The sequence below is a fragment of the Mastigoproctus giganteus genome, chromosome 11, assembly GCF_048544385.1.
Source record: "Mastigoproctus giganteus isolate SK-2022 chromosome 11, ASM4854438v1, whole genome shotgun sequence".
NCBI lineage: Eukaryota > Metazoa > Arthropoda > Arachnida > Uropygi > Thelyphonidae > Mastigoproctus > Mastigoproctus giganteus.
In genome coordinates this window covers 133,454,394-133,476,742 of record NC_143585.1, presented here as the reverse complement: position 1 = coordinate 133,476,742, position 22,349 = coordinate 133,454,394, and the positions used below count along the sequence as shown (strand labels likewise).

General features: G+C 38.0%; 1 protein-coding gene across 1 annotated transcript in view; it reads right to left on the bottom strand.

Moving 5' to 3' along the window:
- Positions 1-22,349, bottom strand: part of LOC150078442 (LIM domain-binding protein 2-like) — a 374,189-nt gene that overhangs the window by 203,092 nt on the left and 148,748 nt on the right. Inside the window, exon 4 of the mRNA XM_090384564.1 lies at positions 16,280-16,452. Coding sequence (XP_090240690.1) covers positions 16,280-16,452 — 173 coding nt within the window. The remainder of the gene's footprint in view (positions 1-16,279; positions 16,453-22,349) is intronic.

Below are 22,349 nucleotides of genomic sequence, written 5' to 3'. Positions count from 1 at the left end.
CATCAATCTGCTTTCCATAGCCAGTCAGAGAATTAAGAAGATTCCAGACACGGATAATAGCCTCTGGTCAACCTGTGTTGTGGTTCTCCTTTACTCCGACAAATGGGTGTATGTTTTTCGGAGAAGTGAGTGATCCACGCATTTCAGTAAATTTCTCCGTCTATGTTTACATGGTCACAGTAGCTGAATATCTGAGTGATTCTGATATTTTGTACAGTATTCAAAGAACTAATGACAGTAGCAACGTAGGGGGGGTGGGATTGAGCAACTAAGATTATAATTATTATTATTATAATTAGCCATATGGTGCAAGGAAGCCTGAGGTTTTTGCTGCACCAGACCAAAAAAAAATTTGAGTTACCCCTGAGAGAGAGAGAGTCAGAAATAGAAGGGAGTCACCAAGAGAAGAATGATGATATCCAGCTCAGGACCCTGGGTGTGCCAATCTCATACTCACAGATGCGAGCCCCTGGGGGTATATTATATAAACTTGACAAAAATGAAATGTTAGCAGATTTTGAAATTTCGTTGAAGCTTTCACTATGTAGAAAATGTTCTAAAATATAATGGCATAGGGGCAATAATTAAAAAAAAAAAACTATCCATTATATCACCAATCTCCAAAATCCAGTGCGAATTAAAGATGATTGCTAAAGAACTTGAGGTGGAAACTACAAAGATCGGTCGTGTGTTCGAGCTACGAAGAGCAGTTGTAGCTTGCGGATGGTAATTGCGGGTTAAGGGAATTATCCCGCTTTGTGCAAACATTTTGAATCAGAAGTTAAATATTCAGGATTGCTAAATCGACTTTTAAATCTGGAATTACAAAAAAAGCACTAATGATCGACATCCTGCAGGATGCTCTATTACATTTCAGAAGCTTTACAAAATCACTATGGTAAAAGCAGATTAATTATTCGAACTATCAATGCTATCGCTAATTTGAAAAATTCTGAAGGAAATTATAAAGCTAAAATTGAAAGCATGTTGAAGTGTAAAGAATTTGAAGGAATTAAAATCGAAAGAACAGTAAAATTACATTGTGACAAGTTATTAAATGCACTGTTGTATCCTTAAAGGATAAGTTATTAATGCAACCGGGTAATTTTAAATTAAATAAAGAAAATAATGATACCATTCAACGAAATTTTAAACATATTCTACTGGAAATCGTGGAATTCGAAAGAACTTTCGTCTCGGTGGCAAGACTGAAAACCGAATAAGAAATTTGTTTTCTGATAAAATATGAAATAAAAATTAATGATTTTAGAGATTCTGTCGAAGACAGTTTATCTTTAAAATGGTGTAAAATTCCCTTTACAATTAAGAAAGCCAGAAATATTGCGATTAGCAGTGCTGAAGCTGAGTGAGCTTTCAGGGTAATGAATTCGTGTGAATGAATGAATAATGTTGACATTGCAGATTATGATGATCATACATCTAAAAGGAAAACCATTGGTTCAATTGATCCGGATCGTTATGTCAAATCATTTCTTTCTAATAATAGCTCAGCTATTGAGCAAAGAAGATCGAAAACAAATATTAATAAAGGTAAATTGCATATGGCAATTTTTAGAATAAAATTTTCTCAAATATTTGTGCAATATTTTTTTCATTTAATCTGTGATTTTTGTGTACCTTTTCTAGAACAGTTGTTTTTTATGTAATACAGTATTTGTTTTTATATTCTAGAATGTTTTGAGATAATTCGTTATTTGTAATATGGGAAATATTTTTGTTATTTTTTATTCTCAATATTAAAATTTTATCGTGAAAAAAAAATGTATCCATTATACAGTATTTCCCTAGTTGTAAAAAAAAAAAAGAATAAAAAAGTCGTGCGTCTGCTGAGCACGCCGGTAGATGGTTTTATGTGAAACATCCTTTGCGGATGTGACGTAAAAATTGTGCCGTCATACTATTCAAAAATTCCAAAAAGTTAGAACTCGAGATATTGTACTGGTCACTAAAAATGCGTCACGCGCTCTAATCTAATCATACTACTAGTGAGTATTCCGCACAGACTAGTGATCTGAGCGTGGGAAGTGCCTCTGGCGGGTAACGTCACATCCGTGACCGATCAGATTTACTCAGTAGGTATCCCCCCCCCCCAAAGGATATTTCAAAAATCAGCAAAAGTGCAAGCCCGTAGTTAAAATATTCAGAGCTCACCACTGGATACACTTAAATAGAAGGGGTGCAAGAATATTTGCTGATGCTATCGAGGCAATGTCAGGTGGGTCGGTAAACTACTAGCTTGGGGGATTCACAGACCAATAGATTAACAGTAGCTGCAGGGAGAGGGGGAAATGATTCTTGCCCTGCTTCTACTAAAATGAGCTGCAACCCGGAAAGCCAGTTGCTGAGGATTTAAGGAACTGCTGGGGGGTCATGAAACAAGTAAATCCATGGGCTGTGTTAGAGTAACTAACAGTAAGAACAGGTGCACGTATACTTGTGTGTACACCAATTCTAGGAGTATAGAAAATAAATTTGATGAATTTGAAGTGCTGGTTAAGACACCCAAAGCTGATATCACTAGGATATCAGAGATGTGGTGCCACTCAGATATATGGGACACAGAATTGTAATTGGGGAGTACAAAGTGTATAGAAAGGATAGACAAGATAGGAAGGGAAGAGGGGTTATGCTGTCAGTTAAGGAACACAAAATCTAAGGAAGTGCATCCAGTTGACATAGATTGACAGTGCAACGTTGAGTTAGTTTGGTGTGACAAGCACTGGGAAAGAAAAAATGAGGGTAGACTGTTATCGGCATAATGACTCTGATGAGTACAATGAACAATTATACAGAGAAATAGAGTAGGGCAATAAATCAAAGTGTCTTATAATGGAGGATTTTAACTTCCCAGATATAGACTGGAACTTGTGGATTGATCACTCGCACACTAGCAAGGCTTTTGTGGATTTATGAGATGATTGTTTTCTACAGCAGCGTATTAGAGTGGCAACAAGAGGGAGTAACACTCTCAATCTGATTATCAGCAGTGATTATTCATGCATTAAGAATTTACAGATAAAGGAACCACTAGGTGGCAGTGATCACAGTGTACAGATGTGGGATTTACTTAAAGATGTAACTACCACCAGGGGTAAAGTTGTTGTAGTAGTGGCATGTGATGCAAGAAAGCAAGTGTATGAGCTTATGCAGCATCAGCCAAAAAAAAAAAAAAATGCACCATTCCCTCCAAATGAATGTCCAGTTCCTCCTTAAATTTATTTAACCTATCAACTTCCACAATGACAGATGGAAGTTTGTTCCAGCAATTAACCACCCGCTGGCTAAAGGCAAATTTCCGCACATCTATTCTACATCTGTATTTTCTTAATTTGAATTTATGCCCCCTTAGGTTCGTAATCTGAACAAGTGGAAGGATCCCATCAGAATTCAGCGTGCTCAACCCATTCAAGGCCTTATATACCTCAATCAGATCACTGCACAAGTGTCTAGTCTCCAGCCACTGCAATTTGCAGAACTTAAGCCTCTCTTGGTAAGAGGATCCCTTCATTCCCCTCACCAATCTTGTTGCCCTTCTCTGTACACACTCAAACAAATCTACATCCTTCCTAAAATGAGGCCTCCAGACCTGTACACAGTACTCAAGGCGTGGCCTGACCATTGCCTTATACAGAGGGACAATCACCTTCTCCCTGCTAGAAAAATTCCTATATATCATTGACAAAACCCCATGACCTGCCCTGGCAGCTTGTCTGCATTGCTCAGAAAAATTCATATCTGACTGCACAATTACTCCCAGGTCTTTTTCATTTTCTACCACCTTAAGTGTAGTACCACCTTAAGTGTAGTACCACACAGTTAGTACATTTCTCTGGGGTTAACTTCTACCTATATGAAGTACTTTGCATTTGTCTAGTTTAAACTTCAGTTGCCACTTCTTAGCCCATCTGCCCAAATTATCTAGATCTGTTGCAGTAGCACACTGCCATTACTAACCCTGCCAACCTTTGTATCATCTGCAAACTTCGACACTAAGCCTGATATACCTTCATCAATATCATTGATAAATATACAAAATAACAGTGGACCCAAAACCGAACCCTGTGGGACTCCACTAATAACATTAGTCCACGAAGAGCAGCACCCATTAATTATCACCCCTGTCTTCTCCCACACATCCATCCTTTTATCCATTGTAGCAACTTACCCTTAATACCATTCTGCCCCAATTTATACAATAGTCTTCCATGCACAACAGTGTCAAAAGCTTTCCTGAAATCCAAATATATGATATCAAAATTATTTCTTTGCACCCAGTTCCTTTGTAACCACATCATAATATCTTATCAAATTTGTCAGACAAGACTTTCCCTTAACAAACCCATTCTGTGTTTGAATTATTGCTGCAGTCTTGTCTAGATGATCCAGCAATGCATCTTTAACCAGTGACTCTATTATTTTACCTGGAACAGAAGTTAAACTAACTGGTCTGTAATTACTCGTGTCACCCTTCGATCCCCCTTTGTGAATTGGGGATACATTTGCACATCTCCAGTCAGTGGGGACCTCCCCTGAGTCCAAGGATGCTCTCATAATTATGGATAAGGGTTTGCTTAGTTGCTTTTCCATCTCCTTTAATATAACTAGATAGATCCCATCCAACCCAGGTGCTTTTCTTATGTTTAACTTCAACAATTTCTCCTCCACTTTGCTCTCAGTTATTACAAAATCATTAAGCACCCTGCTACAATTTGATAACCTTCTGCCATTTTCAAATCTTAGTAACTCCTCATGTGTGAATGTAGATGCAAAATACTCATTCAGTTTGTTTGCTATCTGAGCAGGATCATCAACAGCCGAACCATCGATATCCAGTGGACCAATCAGATTCATCCCCTTCCTTTTAGAGTTTATATAAGTAAAGAAATCCTTGCTGTTGTTCTTAGCATCTATTGCCAAAGATTTCTCGTAATCTGCCTTCGTCTGCCTAACCTCCTTTGTGACCTGATTACAGACTAGCTTATATCTGCCATAGGCTTCTGAGTCGCTTGATAATTTATATGCATCCCATGCATTTTTCTTCTCTGTCACGAGTCTCATTAGTTCATTTGATAACCATTTAGGCCTAAACCTTGAACAATATTTCTTAATAGGTATGAAACTTTTAGTAGCATCCACGATTAATTCCTTGAATTCTTCCCACTTAGAATTTACTGTTGATAACATCTTTGGTAAAGGGAAGGGTTTTTGCTTTTGTAAAGGCAACTACAGTGGTCTCAGAGATTTTTTAGTTTCTATATAGTGGAGCCAACTGATAATGTTACCAAAAGCAAATTTTAAATTTGAAGCATTCAAGGAAGTAAGTTTGGAAGCTACTAGGCTTTTTGTTACAACTAAGAAATATTGTTCTGGGTTTAGGCCCAAATGGATCAGATAAACTAATGAAATTTGTGGCAGAGAATAAAAATCCATACGATGCACATAAATTGTCAGGCGACACAAAAGCCTATGGTAAATACAAACTACTCTCTAATCAAGTCACAAAGGAGGTTAGGCGAGCGAAGGCAGATTATGAAAAATCTTTGGGAAAGGATGCAAAGGAAAACAGCAAAGAGTTCTTTACTTATGTAAAGTCTAGAAGGAAAGTGATGAATCAGATTGGACCACTTAACATAGATGGGTTGACTACTGATGATCATGCTCAGGTAGCTGATAAACTGAATGAGTATTTTGCATCTACATTCACATGCGAGTAGATATTCAATGAGGGGAGTGTCAGAAGTTTATCAAACTCTAACAGGGAGCTAAGTGATTTTGTAATAAATGAGAGCAGTGTGGAGGAGAAATTGTTGAAGTTAAACATAAAAAAAAGCACTTGGGGTGGACAGGATCTATCCAGTTATATTAAAGGAGGTGTCAAAGGAAGTAAGCAAACCCTTAGCCATAATTATGAGAGCATCCTTGGACTCGTGGGAAGTCCCGACCGACAGGAGATGTGCAAATGTATCTCCAATTCACAAAGTGGGATCAAAGGGTGACACGAGTAATAACAGACCTGTTAGTTTGACTTCTGTTCCAGGGAAAATAATGGAGTAACTGGTTAAAAATAAGTAATGCGGGATCATCTAGACAAGACAGCAGTAATAATTCAGACATGGCATGGGTTTGTCAAGGGGAGTCTTTTCTGACCAATTTGATCAGATACTATGATGTAGTCAAAGGAACTGGATGCAAAAAATAATTTTGATATCATAAACTTGGATTTCAGGAAAGCTATTGATACTGTTGCACATGGAAGACTACTGTGCAAATTGGAGCAGTATGGCATTAAGGGCAAGCTGCTACAATGGATAAAAGGATGGTTGAGTGGGAGAAGACAGAGTGATAATCAATGGGTACTGCTCTGTGGACTAATGTTATTATTGGCGTCCCTCAGAGAGTTCGGTGTTGGGCCCATTGTTGTATTGTATATTTATCAATGATATTGATGAAGGCATATCAAGCTTAATGTCAAAGTTTGCAGATGATACAAAGGTTGGCAGGGTTGTTAATAAGAGTAATGACAGTATGCCGGGTGCCTCCGTAGCCTGGTGGGCAGGAGCAGCAATGCGTAGCACACGCCTCTTGATTAGACCGGGGTTCGAGCCCATGACTACCAAATACGGAGGATGCGGAAAGGTCAGGGAATAACTGACATATTCCTCCGGGGATATGCAGGGAATCACTGCATATCCCCAGAGGAATATGGCCTTAGTTGCTAAAGCTCCCAAAAACCAAATAACAAACAGACAGTATGCTGCTGCTGCAACAGGATCTGGAAAAGTTGGGTAGATGGGCTGAGAAGTGGCAATTGAAGTTCAATTGCCACTTCAATATTGACAAATGCAAAGTACTGCAATATGGATAGCAGTAACCACAGAGAATTGTACCAACTATGTGGTGTTACACTCAGGGTAGCGGAGAATGAAAGAGACCTGGGTGTAATTGTGCAGTCAGATATGAAGTTTTCTGAGCAGTGCAGACAGGCAGCCAGAGTAGGTCATGGAGTGTTGTCAATGATATACAAGAATTTTGCGAGCAGGGATAAGGAGGTGATTATCCCCTTGTATAAGGCAATGGTCAGGCCACACCTTGAGTACTTCATGCAGGTCTGGAAGCTTTATTCTAAGAATGATGTAGAATTGCTAGAACGAGTACAGAGAAGGGCAACAAGACTGGTGAAGGGAACAAAGGGGTGCTCTTATGAAGAAAGACTTAAGTTCTGCAAATTGCAGCTTCTTGAGACTACGCACCTGCGAGATTATCTGATTGAGGTGAATAAGGCCTTGAATGGATTGAGCAAGCTCAATGCTGATGGGATCCTTCCTCTTCCTCAGATTACAAACTTGAGGGGGCATATATTCAAACTGTGGACAGCTGTAGAATAGATGTGCGAAAGTTTGCCTTTAGCCAGCAGGTAGTTGATTGCCGGAACAAACTTCCATATGTTGTTGTGGAAGTTGATAGCCTAAATAGATTCAAGGCAGAACTAGACAAACATTTGAATAGATCAGTGAACTGGGAAGGGGTTTTTTTTTTTTTTTTTTTTTTTGGCTGATGCTGCATAAACTTTCGTTCTTGCATCATGTGCCTCTATTAATGGTAATGCAATATACACCCTCCTATCGTGTCTGGGCAGAATACACACTCAAATTTAAACTTAGCTTGTGACTTTTTTCAACATTGCCCTGTACTTGTTAAGTAAGTCTGCAGATCTCCTACTGTTAGTGTCATAGTTTACATCACCTTTTGTACCCTTAAAAGATGATATCTGCTCTACAACAACTTCAACTTTTGCCATGGTAGACATGCCCGGGTTCTATTCCACCTATCCTTTTTGCACAATACACTTCCCTGCTATTATTAATATCCCTGCTACTTCTATCTTGTGGAACAACCTTCCTTCACATGTATTTCCTGAAAATTACAATCTATAGCAATTCAAATCTAATGTCGGTGAGTATCTTCTGCTTTCTTAACCTTCAACATGGTACTAAGTGCTACAGGTTCTAATGGCCTTTGTGTTTGCGGTATTCATAAAAAAAAAAAAAAAAAAAAAAACTGCATTACTTTAGGTAACAAGGAAGTGGAGGGGCAAAGGAAAACAAAGAGATAAACCCTTCTGTACCCTCACTACCCAATAGTTTGGAAAGAGAAACAAATTAGAATCAGCAAAGAAAAAAGGGAACACAAAGAAAAGATTAAAATTTTTCACTCTGAATCCCAGTGTGCAACCACCCATCCTCTTAGTAGAGGTTCTGGAGTTTGAAAGGGGTGGGTGGGTTTTTTATTTGAAGAAATTTTTCTTCAAATAAAAAAAATATAATTTACATAACTACAGCCACACCCCCCCTTTCTTATGTAAGGGTTGCGTTCTGCAGACTTCTACATAAGTCGGAATTTCCCTAAATGCTTATGCAGCACTCGCAACTATGCGCACTGAATTTGTTTGAAGCAAAAAAGAAATGTTCAACAAACATGTAAATAAAATTATCTATTCAGTTTTTGTTTTTTTGTTTTTTTATCTCATGCGCAGGAAAAATTACGAAAGTGCAGCAAAATTACAAAAATTTCAAAATTATAAGGTTACAAAAGAGAGAGGAGAAATGCATAACTCAGCAAGTTTTACCTTTCGAGCATCATTGCCAGAATTAACTCTCCAGCTGATAAGCACACCGCTGCTGAAGTTGGGGACTGTGGAGATTTAGGAGTTTTTTCCAACACATCACAAAATTTCTCTGCAGCTGCAGAATCGGCAACAACTTCACCATATACTTTAAGGTTTTGGAAACCAGCGCGAAGCTATTAAACCACCCACTGCTTGCCACGAACTCATCCTTAATATCTTCATAAATACTTCTTGCTTTTGCTTGAATGGCCATCAGACTCAGGGGCACTTGCTCCTGAATCTAATTTTCCATCCATATTATTAATAGCTTTTCCATATAGCACACTTTTCGATATAGCACCTGAATGCTGTTTTGTGATCACTGCTGGGGCAGACTGGCCCCCGTTTGAAATACGTTGATCCTTTAACATGTTCTTTTATACGTGCTCTGTCCCTTAAAATAGTATTCACTGTTGAAGCAGCGAGGCCTAATTCCGTGCAGTAGATGACAAACTTTGTCCTGCTTCATACTTCTTAATTAATCATCTTCATTTCTAAATCAATTTTGTTTCGTTTCCTAGCACTGCCAGCGCTTGCACTTTCCATTGGCCCCTTTCCCTTCACCATTGTAATAAGTAAATAGGAATGAAAAGAAGATTCTGAAAATTTATTTATGTTTTTTATATGATTGAAGATTTCAGTGAAGGGGACCTCATTTCACCATAATACCGTAAAGTAAAAACCCAAAGAATTCCAGTTATCGGTATTATCGCAAATGCAATAAGATAGAATTCACTACCCGTTTATAATAGATTGCGCTAACAGAAAAGCCCAATAAACCCAAAAGTGCAAATTGCTTTTATTGTTTTATAGTAGTGACTTCCAGTTGCTGTTGTTGTTGGTATTAGACTTAACGACACAAGGGCCACTAAGGCCAAATTGTGGTTTTTTTTTGTTTTTTTTTTGTAGTTGTTGGCACATCGGCTTCTGTGGCCATAATGCACCTCCCAAGGTTTTTGCAGTACTTTGATCCAAGCCCGAGGCGGGATTCGAACCCGCGACCTTTGGGTTGCTAGGCAGGTACTTTACCCACCCAGCTAGCCTGGTCGGCAGCCAAATTGTGTCTGTTCATTGTTTATTTACATGTAACATATAGTTATAGATGTTAAAGCATATGCTCCTGTACAAGCCTGCTCCTGTTTTAGATACAATAAAAGTTCTTCAATATTTGCTTCATTTCCTAAGAAATTAAATAAATTAGGTGATATATTCAACATGGAGAGTGACTGAAAAGTGTTTGACTGGATGATTGAATGTAAGGGACGATCAACCAAAAAATGACAGATCATAAGTTGTGTCTGACAGGATGAGCACTGAGGTGGGTTTTCTCCCAATAATAGGAAGAGATGAGTGTGACTTATTCTGTGTTTTGCCAATACCACTTCCGCTCATCTGTCTCATCTTAAGCCAGAGAGCCACAGCTTTGGATCTTCTTTTATTTGGTACAGTTTATTGTTGGTGTTACTTTTCCAGATATGTGACCAATTATCGAAGCATGCTTTGCGAATGATGGGTTTATAGTCAGTGTGAGGAACCTGAGGATGTTGTGAGAAAGATAATTGGGGATGTTTAGCAGCAAGATCAGAACTTTCACTTCCTGGAATGGCAGAATGGCCACGGATCTAGCAAAAACTGATTGGACATGCTGCAGAAGATTAGCTGGGAATGAATGTCTTTCAAGATAGGATGAGAAATTCTTCCTTATGGCAGAGATAGCACTGAGGGAGTTGTAAATTATGGCATATGAGATGGAAAGCGTAATAATTTTACTAAGTGCTAATTTGATGGCATATAATTCAGCTGTGAAGAAGCTGCATGCTAATGGTAATGGGGTTGTAACAGTAAGTGAATGAAACACTGCAGCAGCACCTACTGTACTGGCAGTTTTCGATCCATCAGTATAGATTTTATAGGCATGGGAGTTCAGAGTAGAGTGAGCTGAGTGCAACTGCCTGATACTGCAGGGAGGTATGACAATCTTTCCGCACTGAAGAAAGTGTGCATCGTAAGAGGCAGAAATATACGTCCAAGGTGGAACAGGTGCAGTTGTGTCATGAAAAATATCACTGAAATCGATATTCCAACTCTGAATAAGCTGTTTAATCCTGAGTGAAGCAGGTCTATTTTCATTTGGCTTGCTCTCATAGAAAAAATCCCACCGAGTATTATAAAGATACTTCCAAATGGGGTGCGATGGAAGGCTCTGGACCTTGGCAGCGTATTTTAGTAGTAATGTTTTCCTACGAAGATGTAATGAAAGATCATGCACTCCAATATAAAGACTTTGGATTGCAGAAGTCCTGAAAGCACCGAAAGCAGTCCTCAGAGCACTGTGCCAGATCACATTTAGACATTGTAAAGCAGTGCTTCTGGCAGAGCCATATACTAGACAACCATAATCTAAGTGTGACCAGATTAAAGTTCTGTAAAGATGCATTAAAGTATACCGATCAGCTCCCCAAGACATGGACGAGACTGATCGAAGTATGTTCAAATGCTTTAGACATGTGGTTCTTAAGTGAGTAATGTGAGCTTGGAAGTTCAGCTTGCTGTCTAATATTAGTCCAAGAAATCTAATGGTAGTGACAAGTGGTATTGGAGTCTTATTTATTTGCAAGTCAGGATCATGATGAAGAATCCATCATTTGGAAAAGTGAGTGGCAGTACATTTCTTTTCTGATAGTTGGTAGCCGTTCAGCGAAGTCCAGAATTCCATTTTGTTTGTGGCAAGTTGGAGCTGCTGTTCGATGGTGTTGATACTTTGAGATTAACAGGAAATGGTAAGGTCGTCTGCATACATATATGTTTCGACAGTTTTTGGGATATCTTCTGTCATGATCCTTCGATCCACATGCTGCTAATTCGGATTGCAAATAATGTTGGACTAAGTATCGATCCCTGAGGGACTCCTTCTTCCTGAATGTGAGAAACAGAGAGTATGTTTTTATATTGAACTGAAAATAACACAATTGCAGGAAATTGAATTATTTCAGGCAAATGACCCCTAAGTTCTAGATGGTAAATATCCACAACAATACCATAATGCCAGGTAGTGTCAAATGCCTTTTCAAGGTCTAGGTTGACCATAACTAGATGTTGTTTCCTGACAAAGGCATTACAGATGTGAGATTCGGCTTTGATGATCATGTCTGAGGTTGATCTTTTTTTTAAAAAGTCGTACTAATGGTCTGGCAGCAGATTCTGTGACTCCAGGATGCAAGTGAGCCTACTATGAACCATCTTTTCGAAAATTTTACTCAAGCAACTTGTGAGAGATATGGGCCTATAATTTTGAACCAGGGAAGGATCTTTTCCTGGTTTTGGTATGGCAATAATGAAAGCATGGCACCAGAAGAAGGATAGGCATTTTCATAAAAGATCCGATTGTAGATCAACAAGATATGCAAGTCCTTTTCAGGTAAATGCTTCAGCATAATGTAATGAATATCATCCGGTCCTGAAGCACTACTGGATGATCTATGTAATGTTTCTTTGAGTTCTGTAAATGTAAAGGGTTGGTTGTATGGGAAGGAGCGGCACGTGAAGAAGTTGATTTTATGCCATTCTGCACTTGCTTTAATGTTTTTGAAAGAGGATGCATAGGAAGCAGAGATTATGGAGAACAATTCTGCTAATGCATTAGCAACTTCTTCAGGCATAGATAAGTCTTTCCCTTTCCAATGAAGAATCGGAGAAGGAAGCCACACAAATTTTCCATTTAGGGCTTGTATCCTTCTCCAGATCAGCCATATGTCAGTGTCTCTTGTTATGGTTGAGGCAAAGGCAATCCACGAGTCATGTTTCGCTTTACGTCTAATTTGTCTTGCTTTAAGTCTCTTATAAGCAATTAAGTTACTGGTGGTAGGATACATGCAGAAATTATTCCAAACACAATTTTTCTCCTGTTTGGCATTAAAGCACTCTGTATTCCACCAGTGATTTCAATGGGTGTGATATGTTTTGGATTTTGTAATGGAGCATTCAGAATCTGGTTGGTTAGGTAAGTGGTTACATCATCAATTGGTTTCTGTTGACATAAATCAAATTCTATCTAAAAGGATTTTGGAAGAATAGTCATTCCAGTTCGCTTCATTAAACTTCACCATTAGCTTCACCATTTTGGGTTATCCAGCTATGGACTCCAAATATTTTTGTATCATAAATGGTGATAACTTGCCCACATGCTGAGTGGACAGAGAGTGTATCACCAAAACGTTTGGTAGGTTAGGATGCTCTGCTTCTCTTCGAAGCCTTTTAGGTTGGTTTGGTGTCATTTTCATTAGATATGTCTAACCTTGAGCTTGATCGCTCTAAAGGGGGAAAATTATTCAAGTCCATCGTTGCTCCTTTTAGCCCTGGGAGAGTGACTTTCTTCTCCCAGGTTACCGGCCCCGCCACGCGGAGGCAGGAGCGACCAATTGCCACCAGTGACCAAGCAGTTGTAGAAGTTAGTTGTTTGTTAGTAATAAATATATATATACTAAATAAATTCAAATCAAAAAGGACTATGAAGCCCAATAAGTCCTATTATTATAAGAATCTTAAATTATAGGAGAAAACCTCATACCTTTTTAGTAGGACTACTAAAAAGGTATGAGGTTTTCTCCTATAATTTAGGATATTAAATAAAGAAAGGTTGTTTTCCTTTCTGTGTTCTTACTTAATACTTTAAGCACAGAACCACTGGAAGTAAATAAACAAGAAACACACTAAAAAAGAAATAAATTTTTTTTTCTTTTATAAGAGCACTCTATAAATCACTGAGAAAGTCACTTGTCACTATTGTTTAGCACTGTGACCTCCAGAAATGTGTTTTAGAAAATTATCACAAAGGCGTTCAAAATTGATTCTTATAACGGAACATATGATAATGATGAAAATGTAGTGCAATTTCCATTATAAAAATGACCTTTTAGAGAGATGAACAGCTTAGTTATATAGCGAAAATTTCAACTTCCGAGATCTTGGAACAAATTAAAAAAAATAATAAAAATAAAAAACCTGTGTTATTCGGGTCACATTATATTTTCATGATACCTCCATTTATTCCTACAGGATGCAAAATACGTTTCCATGATTTTTTTTTTTAAAGTCAAGTAAAGTCAAATTTCCATAAGTCAAGTATTACATAAGCTGGGGAGTACCTGTATTTATAGGTGGCTAGGCCTCCGTAGCCGAGTGGTCAGGGGCGGGAGTGCAGTAGCACACGCTCTTTGAGTAGACCGGGGTTCAAGCCCCTGACTGCTGAATACGATCGATCTGCCAACCCGCACTGGACCAGCATGGCAGATAATGGTCCATTTCCCTCAGCATGAATTGTTGAGGAGGCTTCCATCCTGCAGTGGGTTGATAATCGCTGCACTTTACTTTTTTTTTTTTTTTTTTACTTGCACATATACTGTCCCATGTGATCTTGTGGCACATGTGCCATTGGTTCACCAGGTCTGATATAGCAGTTACAGTAATGAAACAATTATCGTTAACAATCAATGTTAATTTTATAATACAAATGAATATTTTTATGCAATTGCTAGTGTGCATGTTTCTGTGACAAAACTTAAATTTAAAAAAAAAAAAAACACCACTGCTAACTAACAAATTTATATTATAAAAGTGAACTGAAAAGTGATGCATTTAAGTACACATCCCCAACCTGAATATTGCTATTCAAATTTGGTAATGTTATAAATGGGCTGATTTAGAAGAACTATTGCAAATATGCTGTGTAAAAACATTTGTAAACAAAAAAAATTTAAAATGCAATTTTTTGTGTGTAAGACAGCTGAACAGGTATATCTAACTTTACAGTGGTACACAAATATGAATACTGAACAGATTCAAATAAACATACATTAATTAGATTCTTGAGAATCTAATTAATGTATGTTTAAGAATTTGTGTAAATTCTTAATTAGAAGGTGAATAATGGTTAATAACCTAAATTGTCAATAATGATTAAACAATTCCATACTGGCATGTATGGAATTACCACAAAAGCATGCATTTGACAAAGCTTCATGCTTCCATAATAAAGTTATATGACAAAGTTATAAAAAGTGCAATAGGTTAATAGTATATGTCATTATGAGTATTATGCAAAATTATATATTAATATTTAGTGAAATAAACTATAATCATAGAATTAACAAAAATTAATGCAAACTGATTTACTGTAAACAACTACAAACTGAAGATTTTCAAAAATAAGTTTGTGTTTTTGAGGACAAATTTCTCATAAAGACCGTAAAATTCTCACAAAATCAATGAGCAGTAGCTCTATATTCTAGCCAAATTTATCCTTCTCCAACCAGAGAACAAAGTTACCATGGAAACTGGATCAATACTGCCTCCTCTCCATGGCAACCTAATCAATTAGACACTACCACACCAGTAACTGCAAAGTGAAGCACATTACAGGTGGCAGGAGTGCAGACTTTTATGAAGGCAAGTTAAAAACTTGGGGGAAAAACTGTTCACAAAGTAATTATCTGTTTAAAGTTCAAAAAGAAATTACAACAGCATATATTTTCCTATAACATGTCATACTGTAGGTTTCCTTTTAATGGAAAAAACATTAAGCAGAGAGAGAGAGAGAGAGAGAGACTAATCATATAATTTGAAACAGTTCTTCTGGTACCGCTATGATTTGTATTAACATTATTACTTTGCATTAATTACTACCAGTATTAGAATGGCCAAAGAAAGAAAGAAAGAAAGAAAGAACTTTTCTGTCCTGAAAATTATTATTAAATATTAATTTACTTTTTATAGTCAATATTATAACATTGGCTCTGAAGAGTAACAAAAGAAAAGTAATTTAACTAATATGAAACTAGGCAAAAAATAACACAATGAAATTTTCACCCTGCACTAAAATAATGTCTTCAAAAAGTTTAATATAAAGTTAATATTGTTATTATACTTTAAATTCAGAGAAGCACACAAGGTTCATAATTATAGTTATTTAATAAAAATTTCAGTTATGAAGTATGTATTGCAAAAAAAAGTATTACCTGAAAAACTGCAAATAAACTATTAGATGATCACAGCTTAAATTTAAAGGCATCTTTGCTACTAATTATTACTATTAATGTAATAAGAAGCTGCCTTAAAAATGTTGATTTGTATTAAAAAATAAATTGGTATCATACCGGTTTACAACAATTAACTCATAAGCCAATCAACTACTTTGTCATTCATAATATGTTAATCAAAAAAAATCAGAATAAAGTATTCAACTATTATCCTAAAATCAATTCCTCCATCTGTTGAATATATATTATGTTTCAAAAAACTTTGTATAACATGATTAATAAAGTTTTCCTGTTCTTATAAAGTTACTCTAGCAATTTTAATCTGTTTAGTTAATTCACTACAAATGACAGTAAGACAATATATGCTTCATAATGTTCAACTTATGTGGCATAGTAAGTTATATATATAATTTATTAACCAAAAAGCTTAGTTATAGAGCTATGAGAATTAAAAAGTTATTACTACTGGTTAATTACTGAATAACAACAATTCAATTACTCAATCTAGGAATTACAGTAAAATGTTAATTAGATAAACTTTTAAGATGGTATTTCTTACTTTGCTATATACTGGTTTTCCATGGTGAGTAATCATTGTACACTGATCACAGTCAAGAGTTATTGAAGTGTTATGAAAAGATTCTTTGGGATGCTTTAGATTAAAATACAGATCTGTAACTCCTCCTTCAAAAATACTGCGGAAGTATCGAGGAATTAGAGTTCTGCCAATAGCTATAAAATAAATAACACCTATATTAGTAAAACAAAATGAATTATACAGGGTGTCTCAAAAATATTGGTACAAACGTTTAGGGGAGGTAGGTAACGTCTAAAGGAATGTGAATCGCACAGGAACCCATAATCAGAAATGTCACAGGAAAGTAGTAGCAGAGGCACAAGAAGCAGAAATGGCACAAGACAGTAATTAGTGGCAAACATTTATTTGACATAATATTAACAATGGAGTACGAGATGGATGCATTTCATAATGTTACAACAGATGCTCGAAGGTTCCACCATGAGACACAATGCATGCGTGACACCGATGCAGCATGGATTGGCGGACACGGTTGAACACACCTGGAGTTTCTTTGACAGTAGTAGCAGCGCAGATGAGTCTCGCCACGAGATCCATCTCAGTCTCCACAGGAGATTCATACACAATAGATTTGAGAGCCCCACACAAAAAGAAATCAAGGCTCGATAAATCGGTGAGTGTTGGGACCAGGCAACGGGTCCACCACAGCCAATTCATCGACGCCCAAAACACCTGTTCAAATGGTCACGAACACACCTTCCATAATGGGCAGGCGCCCCGTCATGTTGAAACCAAATGTTGCGTCTCACATTTTCTGGAACATCGTCGATTAACCCTGGTAGAACTTGTTCAAGAAAGATCTGATATTTAGCGAAGTTCATGCGGGATGGTAACAGGTATGGGCCGACTAAGCAGTCACCGACCATACCTGCCCACACATTTATTGCAAAGCGATGTTGTGCCACATGGGAGCGCACACCGTGTGGGTTGTTGTGAGCTCACACATGAGCATTGTGCTGATTGAATAAGCCTTCCCGAGTGAAATAAGCCTCATCCGTGAACAAAATATAGGCTGGAAAATTCAAGTCTTGTTGAACACTTTCTTGGAGAAACCACTGCGCAAAAGCCACACGTGCAGGAAGATCTTGGAAGAGCAGTAACTGAAACCTTTGGAGATGAAAGGGGTGTAAGGAATCGTCAAGCCAGACACACTGTACACTGCAACGAGACACTCCTGAGGCAGAGGCAATGGCACGTGTGCTGGTAGTAAGATTATTCTGGACAGCATTCAACACACTTTCTTCCATGGCGGGAGTTCGCGTCGAACATGGTCTGCCCGCACTACTCCTGTTACCTCTAAATGACCCACAATCGCACAAATTTTGATGTACATGCGCAAACAAACGGTGGTCTGGTCATGTCTGTCTAGGAAGCGTTCTCCATAAATTCGTTGAGCGGCTCGTCCAATGCCCTCTGCTAATCCATACACTAGGTGCATGTCTGCTAGTTCACAGTTCGTATATCGAAGCATGCTCTTCGTGCGGCAACTACTGCTTGAATAAGTAAACCAGAAATTTTCTCTCTCGGGAACTGATGAACAGCGCCATTTACCAACTTACGGTGACGTTTCCGGTTATGGGTTCCTATGCGATTCACATTCCTTTAGATGTGATCTACCTCCCCTAAACGTTTGTACCAATATTTTTGAGACACAATGTATACAGCAACATATTCATATTTCTTTGAACTGTTGCTGGCAGAACACATTTTTAAAATCACTGATTAACCCAATAAAATGCATACTATTTATAAAGCTACTGGCACACATCAAATATTTCACAATACTGTTTCACATACCACTATATTGGTATTTTGTAGTAATATTTTGAGATGGCATCTTTTAAGCCAAGTGCCACAATCCATTTCCTGATAAGCTGCATTTTAAATTGAGGATAAATAAGATGATAAATGGAATTCCACTTCGATGAACCTCATCTAAGATTTAATTGGCAAAAGATAAAAATGGTGCAAATTATTTTTGCACCATTTCTATCATATTTCTATCAGTCCCTTACATTACCTTTCTCTTCGCACTTTTCTTTTAATGTAAAGAAAAGAACAGTAATAAAAAAATATATATAGAGAGAGTATGCGTACATATACAGAGTGTCTATATTTCAAGTTCACCTATTCTCCAATGCACATGGCCTGGTTCGCTTGTTTCCTTGTTTACTGGCAGCACAGCAACATCTGAGATCATGGAGTGCAAGTTCAAGAGGTGAGGCTTTGTGAAGCTGACCTGTAGGGATGCTGATTAATTTAGGAACCCATGTGAGAAAATGAGTATTTTGTCATTGTTGAAGCTTCCCTTTCAACTCTATTTAAATGAGTTTTAAAGAGTAATACTGAATTACTGATTTTATAAAGGTAAAAACACAATCAATATCTTCTGTGCAACTCAACATTTCTTTAATAGTAGGTAATGTTGTCTTGCAGTAAAATGCAACAGTGAGTTAATTACTGTATTTAATAACCATTCTTATTAGCATTAGTAGAGGCATACGATGCAAGAAAAGGAGCTTATACAGCATAGGCAAAAAAAACAATATTCCCATTTCACCCATTTTCCTGTTCCATTCATTCCAAATGTTTGTCTAGTTCTAACTTGAATTTATTTAAGCTATCAAACTTCCACAACAAAGTTTGTTCCAGCTGGCTAAAGAAAAATTTCTGCACATCTATTCGACAACTATCTTTCCTCAATTTCAGTTTATGCCTCCTCAGGTTTGTTATCTGAGCATAAGGAAGAATCCTATCAGCACTGAGCTGCGCAATCCATTCAAGGATTATACACCTCAATCAGATCGCCTCACAGATGCCTAGTCTCCAGAAGTTGCAATTTGCAGAACTTAAGCCTTTCTTCATAAGAGCACCCCTTTGTTCCCTTCACCAGTCTTGTTGCCCTTCTCTGTACTCGTTTTAGCAATTCTACACTCTTCTTAGAATGAGGCTTCCAGACCTGTATGCAGCACTCAAGGTGTGGCCTGACCATTGCCTTATACAAGGTTTGTTTGTTATTTGGTTTTTAGGAGCATTAGCAACTAAGGCCATTTGCTTCGGAATATGCAGTGGTCATTCCTGACCTTTCCGCATCCTCCGTATTTGGTGATGACGGGCTTGAACCCCGGTCTAATCAAGAAGCGTGTGCTACGCACTGCTGCTCCTGCCCACCTGGCTACGGAGGCGCCGACAGTAATGAAGGTGTGCTGCTGCAACAAGATGTGGAAAAATTAGACACATGGGCTGAGAAATGCCAATTTAAGATGAACCCTGACAAAAGTAACGTACTATATATGAGTAGCAGTAACCGACCCAAGAATAATGTTCCAAAGACCTGGGATAATTATGCAGTCAAATATGAAGTTCTCTGAGCAGTGCAGACAGGCTGCCAGTGGAAGCTCAAGCTAAGCCTTACACACTTCACTCAGTCACCTGGCATGTGACTAGTCGACAAATTCTATAATTTGTACAACTGAAGTTTTTCTTGGTAGGAGAAGCCCTTTGTTCCACTCACCAATCTCGTTACCCATCACTGTACTCATTTCAGCAGCACTACATCCTTTTTTAATTATGAGAAGAATAAATAATTAAAATTAAAAGAAATACCAGAATACATCTATATGTAGTCACTTCACTAGAGATACTTAGAACACTAATGATATTAAGAGTAGGAGACCGGCGGAATTACTTAAAAAGTACAGGTCACTGTTGAAAAAAAGCTGTGAATTAAGGTTGAATTTGAAAGAGTCTGCAATTCTGCCTAGAAACGATAGGAGGCAGTATATGATGAGGGCCTTGTCAATCAATTTGGCCCTGGAAAGATTGTGCAAGGCTCAAGGGGTAGAATTTTTTTCAGCCTGGTCTGTACTTTTTTTTTTTTTTTTTTTTTTTTTTGGTAGTTGTTGGCACATCGGCTTCTGTGGCCATAGTGCACCTCCCAAAGTTTTTGCAGTACTTTGATCCAAGCCCAAGGCGGGATTTGAACATGCAACCTTGGGGTTGCCAGGCAGGCACTTTACCCACCTGGCTAGCCCAGTCGGCGGTCTGTACTTGTTAACAGGAGAGACCGCTTCTACAGGAATGGGATACACTTAAATAGAAAGGATGCAAGAATATTTGCTGATGCTTTCGAGGCAGTGTTAGGTGGGTCGGAAAACTGCTACCTTGGGGGCATACAAGGACTAATAGATTAACAGTAGCCACTGGCAGAGGTGAAAGTGATTCTTGCACTGCTTCTATTGGAATGAGCAGCAGCCTGGAAAACAAGATGCAGGATATTTCGGAGACTGCTGGGAGTCATTGCGGTACAAGTAAACACATGAGTTGTGTTAGGTAGCTAAGAATAGGAACAGGTGCATGTATACTTGAGTGTACAACAATGCTAGGAGTTTGGTAAATAAATTTGATGAATTTGAGGTACTGCTCAAAACATCAAAGGCAGATATTGTTGGGATATCAGAGACATGGTGTCACACAGATATAAGGAATGCAGAACTGGAATTTGGGGAGTACAATGTGTACAAAAAGGATAGACAGGACAGGAAGGGAGGAGGGGTTATGCTATTAGTTAAGAATCACATAAAATCGAAGGAAGTGAAGCCAGTCGACACTGCTGTACAGTGCAGTGTCGAGTCAATTTGGTGTGACATAAGCAATGAGAGATCAAAATTGAGAGTAGGAGTGTGCTATATGCCTAATGACTCTGATGAGTATAATAAGACACTGTACAGGGAAATAGAGTGGGCCAGTAAATCAGAAAGTCTTATAATGGGCAATTTTAAATTCACAGATATTGACTGGAATTTGTGGGTTGGTCACTCACACACTAGCAAGGCTTTTGTGGATTTATTGGATGATTGTTTTCTACATCAGCATGTACAGAGGCAACTAGAGGGAGTAATATTCTTGATTTGATTATCAGTAGTGATTCTTCATGCATTAAGAATCTGCAGATAAAGGAACCACTAGGTGGCAGTGATCACAGTGTGCTGAAGTGGGATTTACTCAAAGAGGTAACTACCATCAGGGATAAAGGGAAGGTTTTTGCTTTCGTAAAGGCGACTATGATGGTCTGAGACAGTATTTAAATTCTATACAGTGGGACCAACTCATGTCAACAAAATCAAATTCAAAATGGGAAGCATTCAAAGAACGTTTCTTGAAAGCTACGCTTTACATACCAACTAAGAAATATTGTTCAAGGTTTAGGCCTAAATGGATGTGAGATGAACTAATGAGACATATGGCAGAGAAGAAAAATGCATGGGATACATAAAAATTAATGGGTGACATGAAAGCCTATGATAGATATAAGCTGGTCTGTAACCAAGTCACAAAGGAGATTAGGCAGGCCAAGGCAGATTATGAGAAATCCTTGGCAAAGGATGCAAAGAAAAACAGAAAAGAGTTCTTTACCTATGTAAACTCTAGAAGGAAAGGGATGAATCAGATTGGTCCACTGGATATTGATGGTTCAACAGTTGGGGATCCTGCTCAGGTGGCTAACAAACTAAATGAGTATTTTGCATCTACATTCACACGAGGAGTTATTCAGCAAGGGGAATGCCAGAGGTGAAGTAAACTCCGGCAGGGAGCTAGATGATTTTGTAATAACTGAGAGGAAAGTGGAGAAGAAATTGTTGAAGATAAACATAAAAAAGGCATCCGGGGTGGATGAGATCTATCCAGTTATACTAAAGGAGGCAGCAAAGGAAGTAAGCAAACCCTTGGCCATAATTATGAGAGCTTCTTTGGACTCAGGGGAGGTACCCATTGACTGGAGATGTGCAAATGTAACCCCAATTCACAAAAGAGGATCAAAGGCTGCATAAGTAATTATAGATCTGTGAGTTTAACTTCTGTTCCTGGAAAATTAATGGAGGCACTGGTTAAAGAAGCACTGCAGGATCATCTAGACAAGACTTCAGTTACAGCTCGGACACAGCATGGTTTTGTTAAGGGAAAGTCTTGCCTGACCAATTTGATTGGATACTATGATGCAGTCACAAAAGAACTGGATGCAGGGAATAAC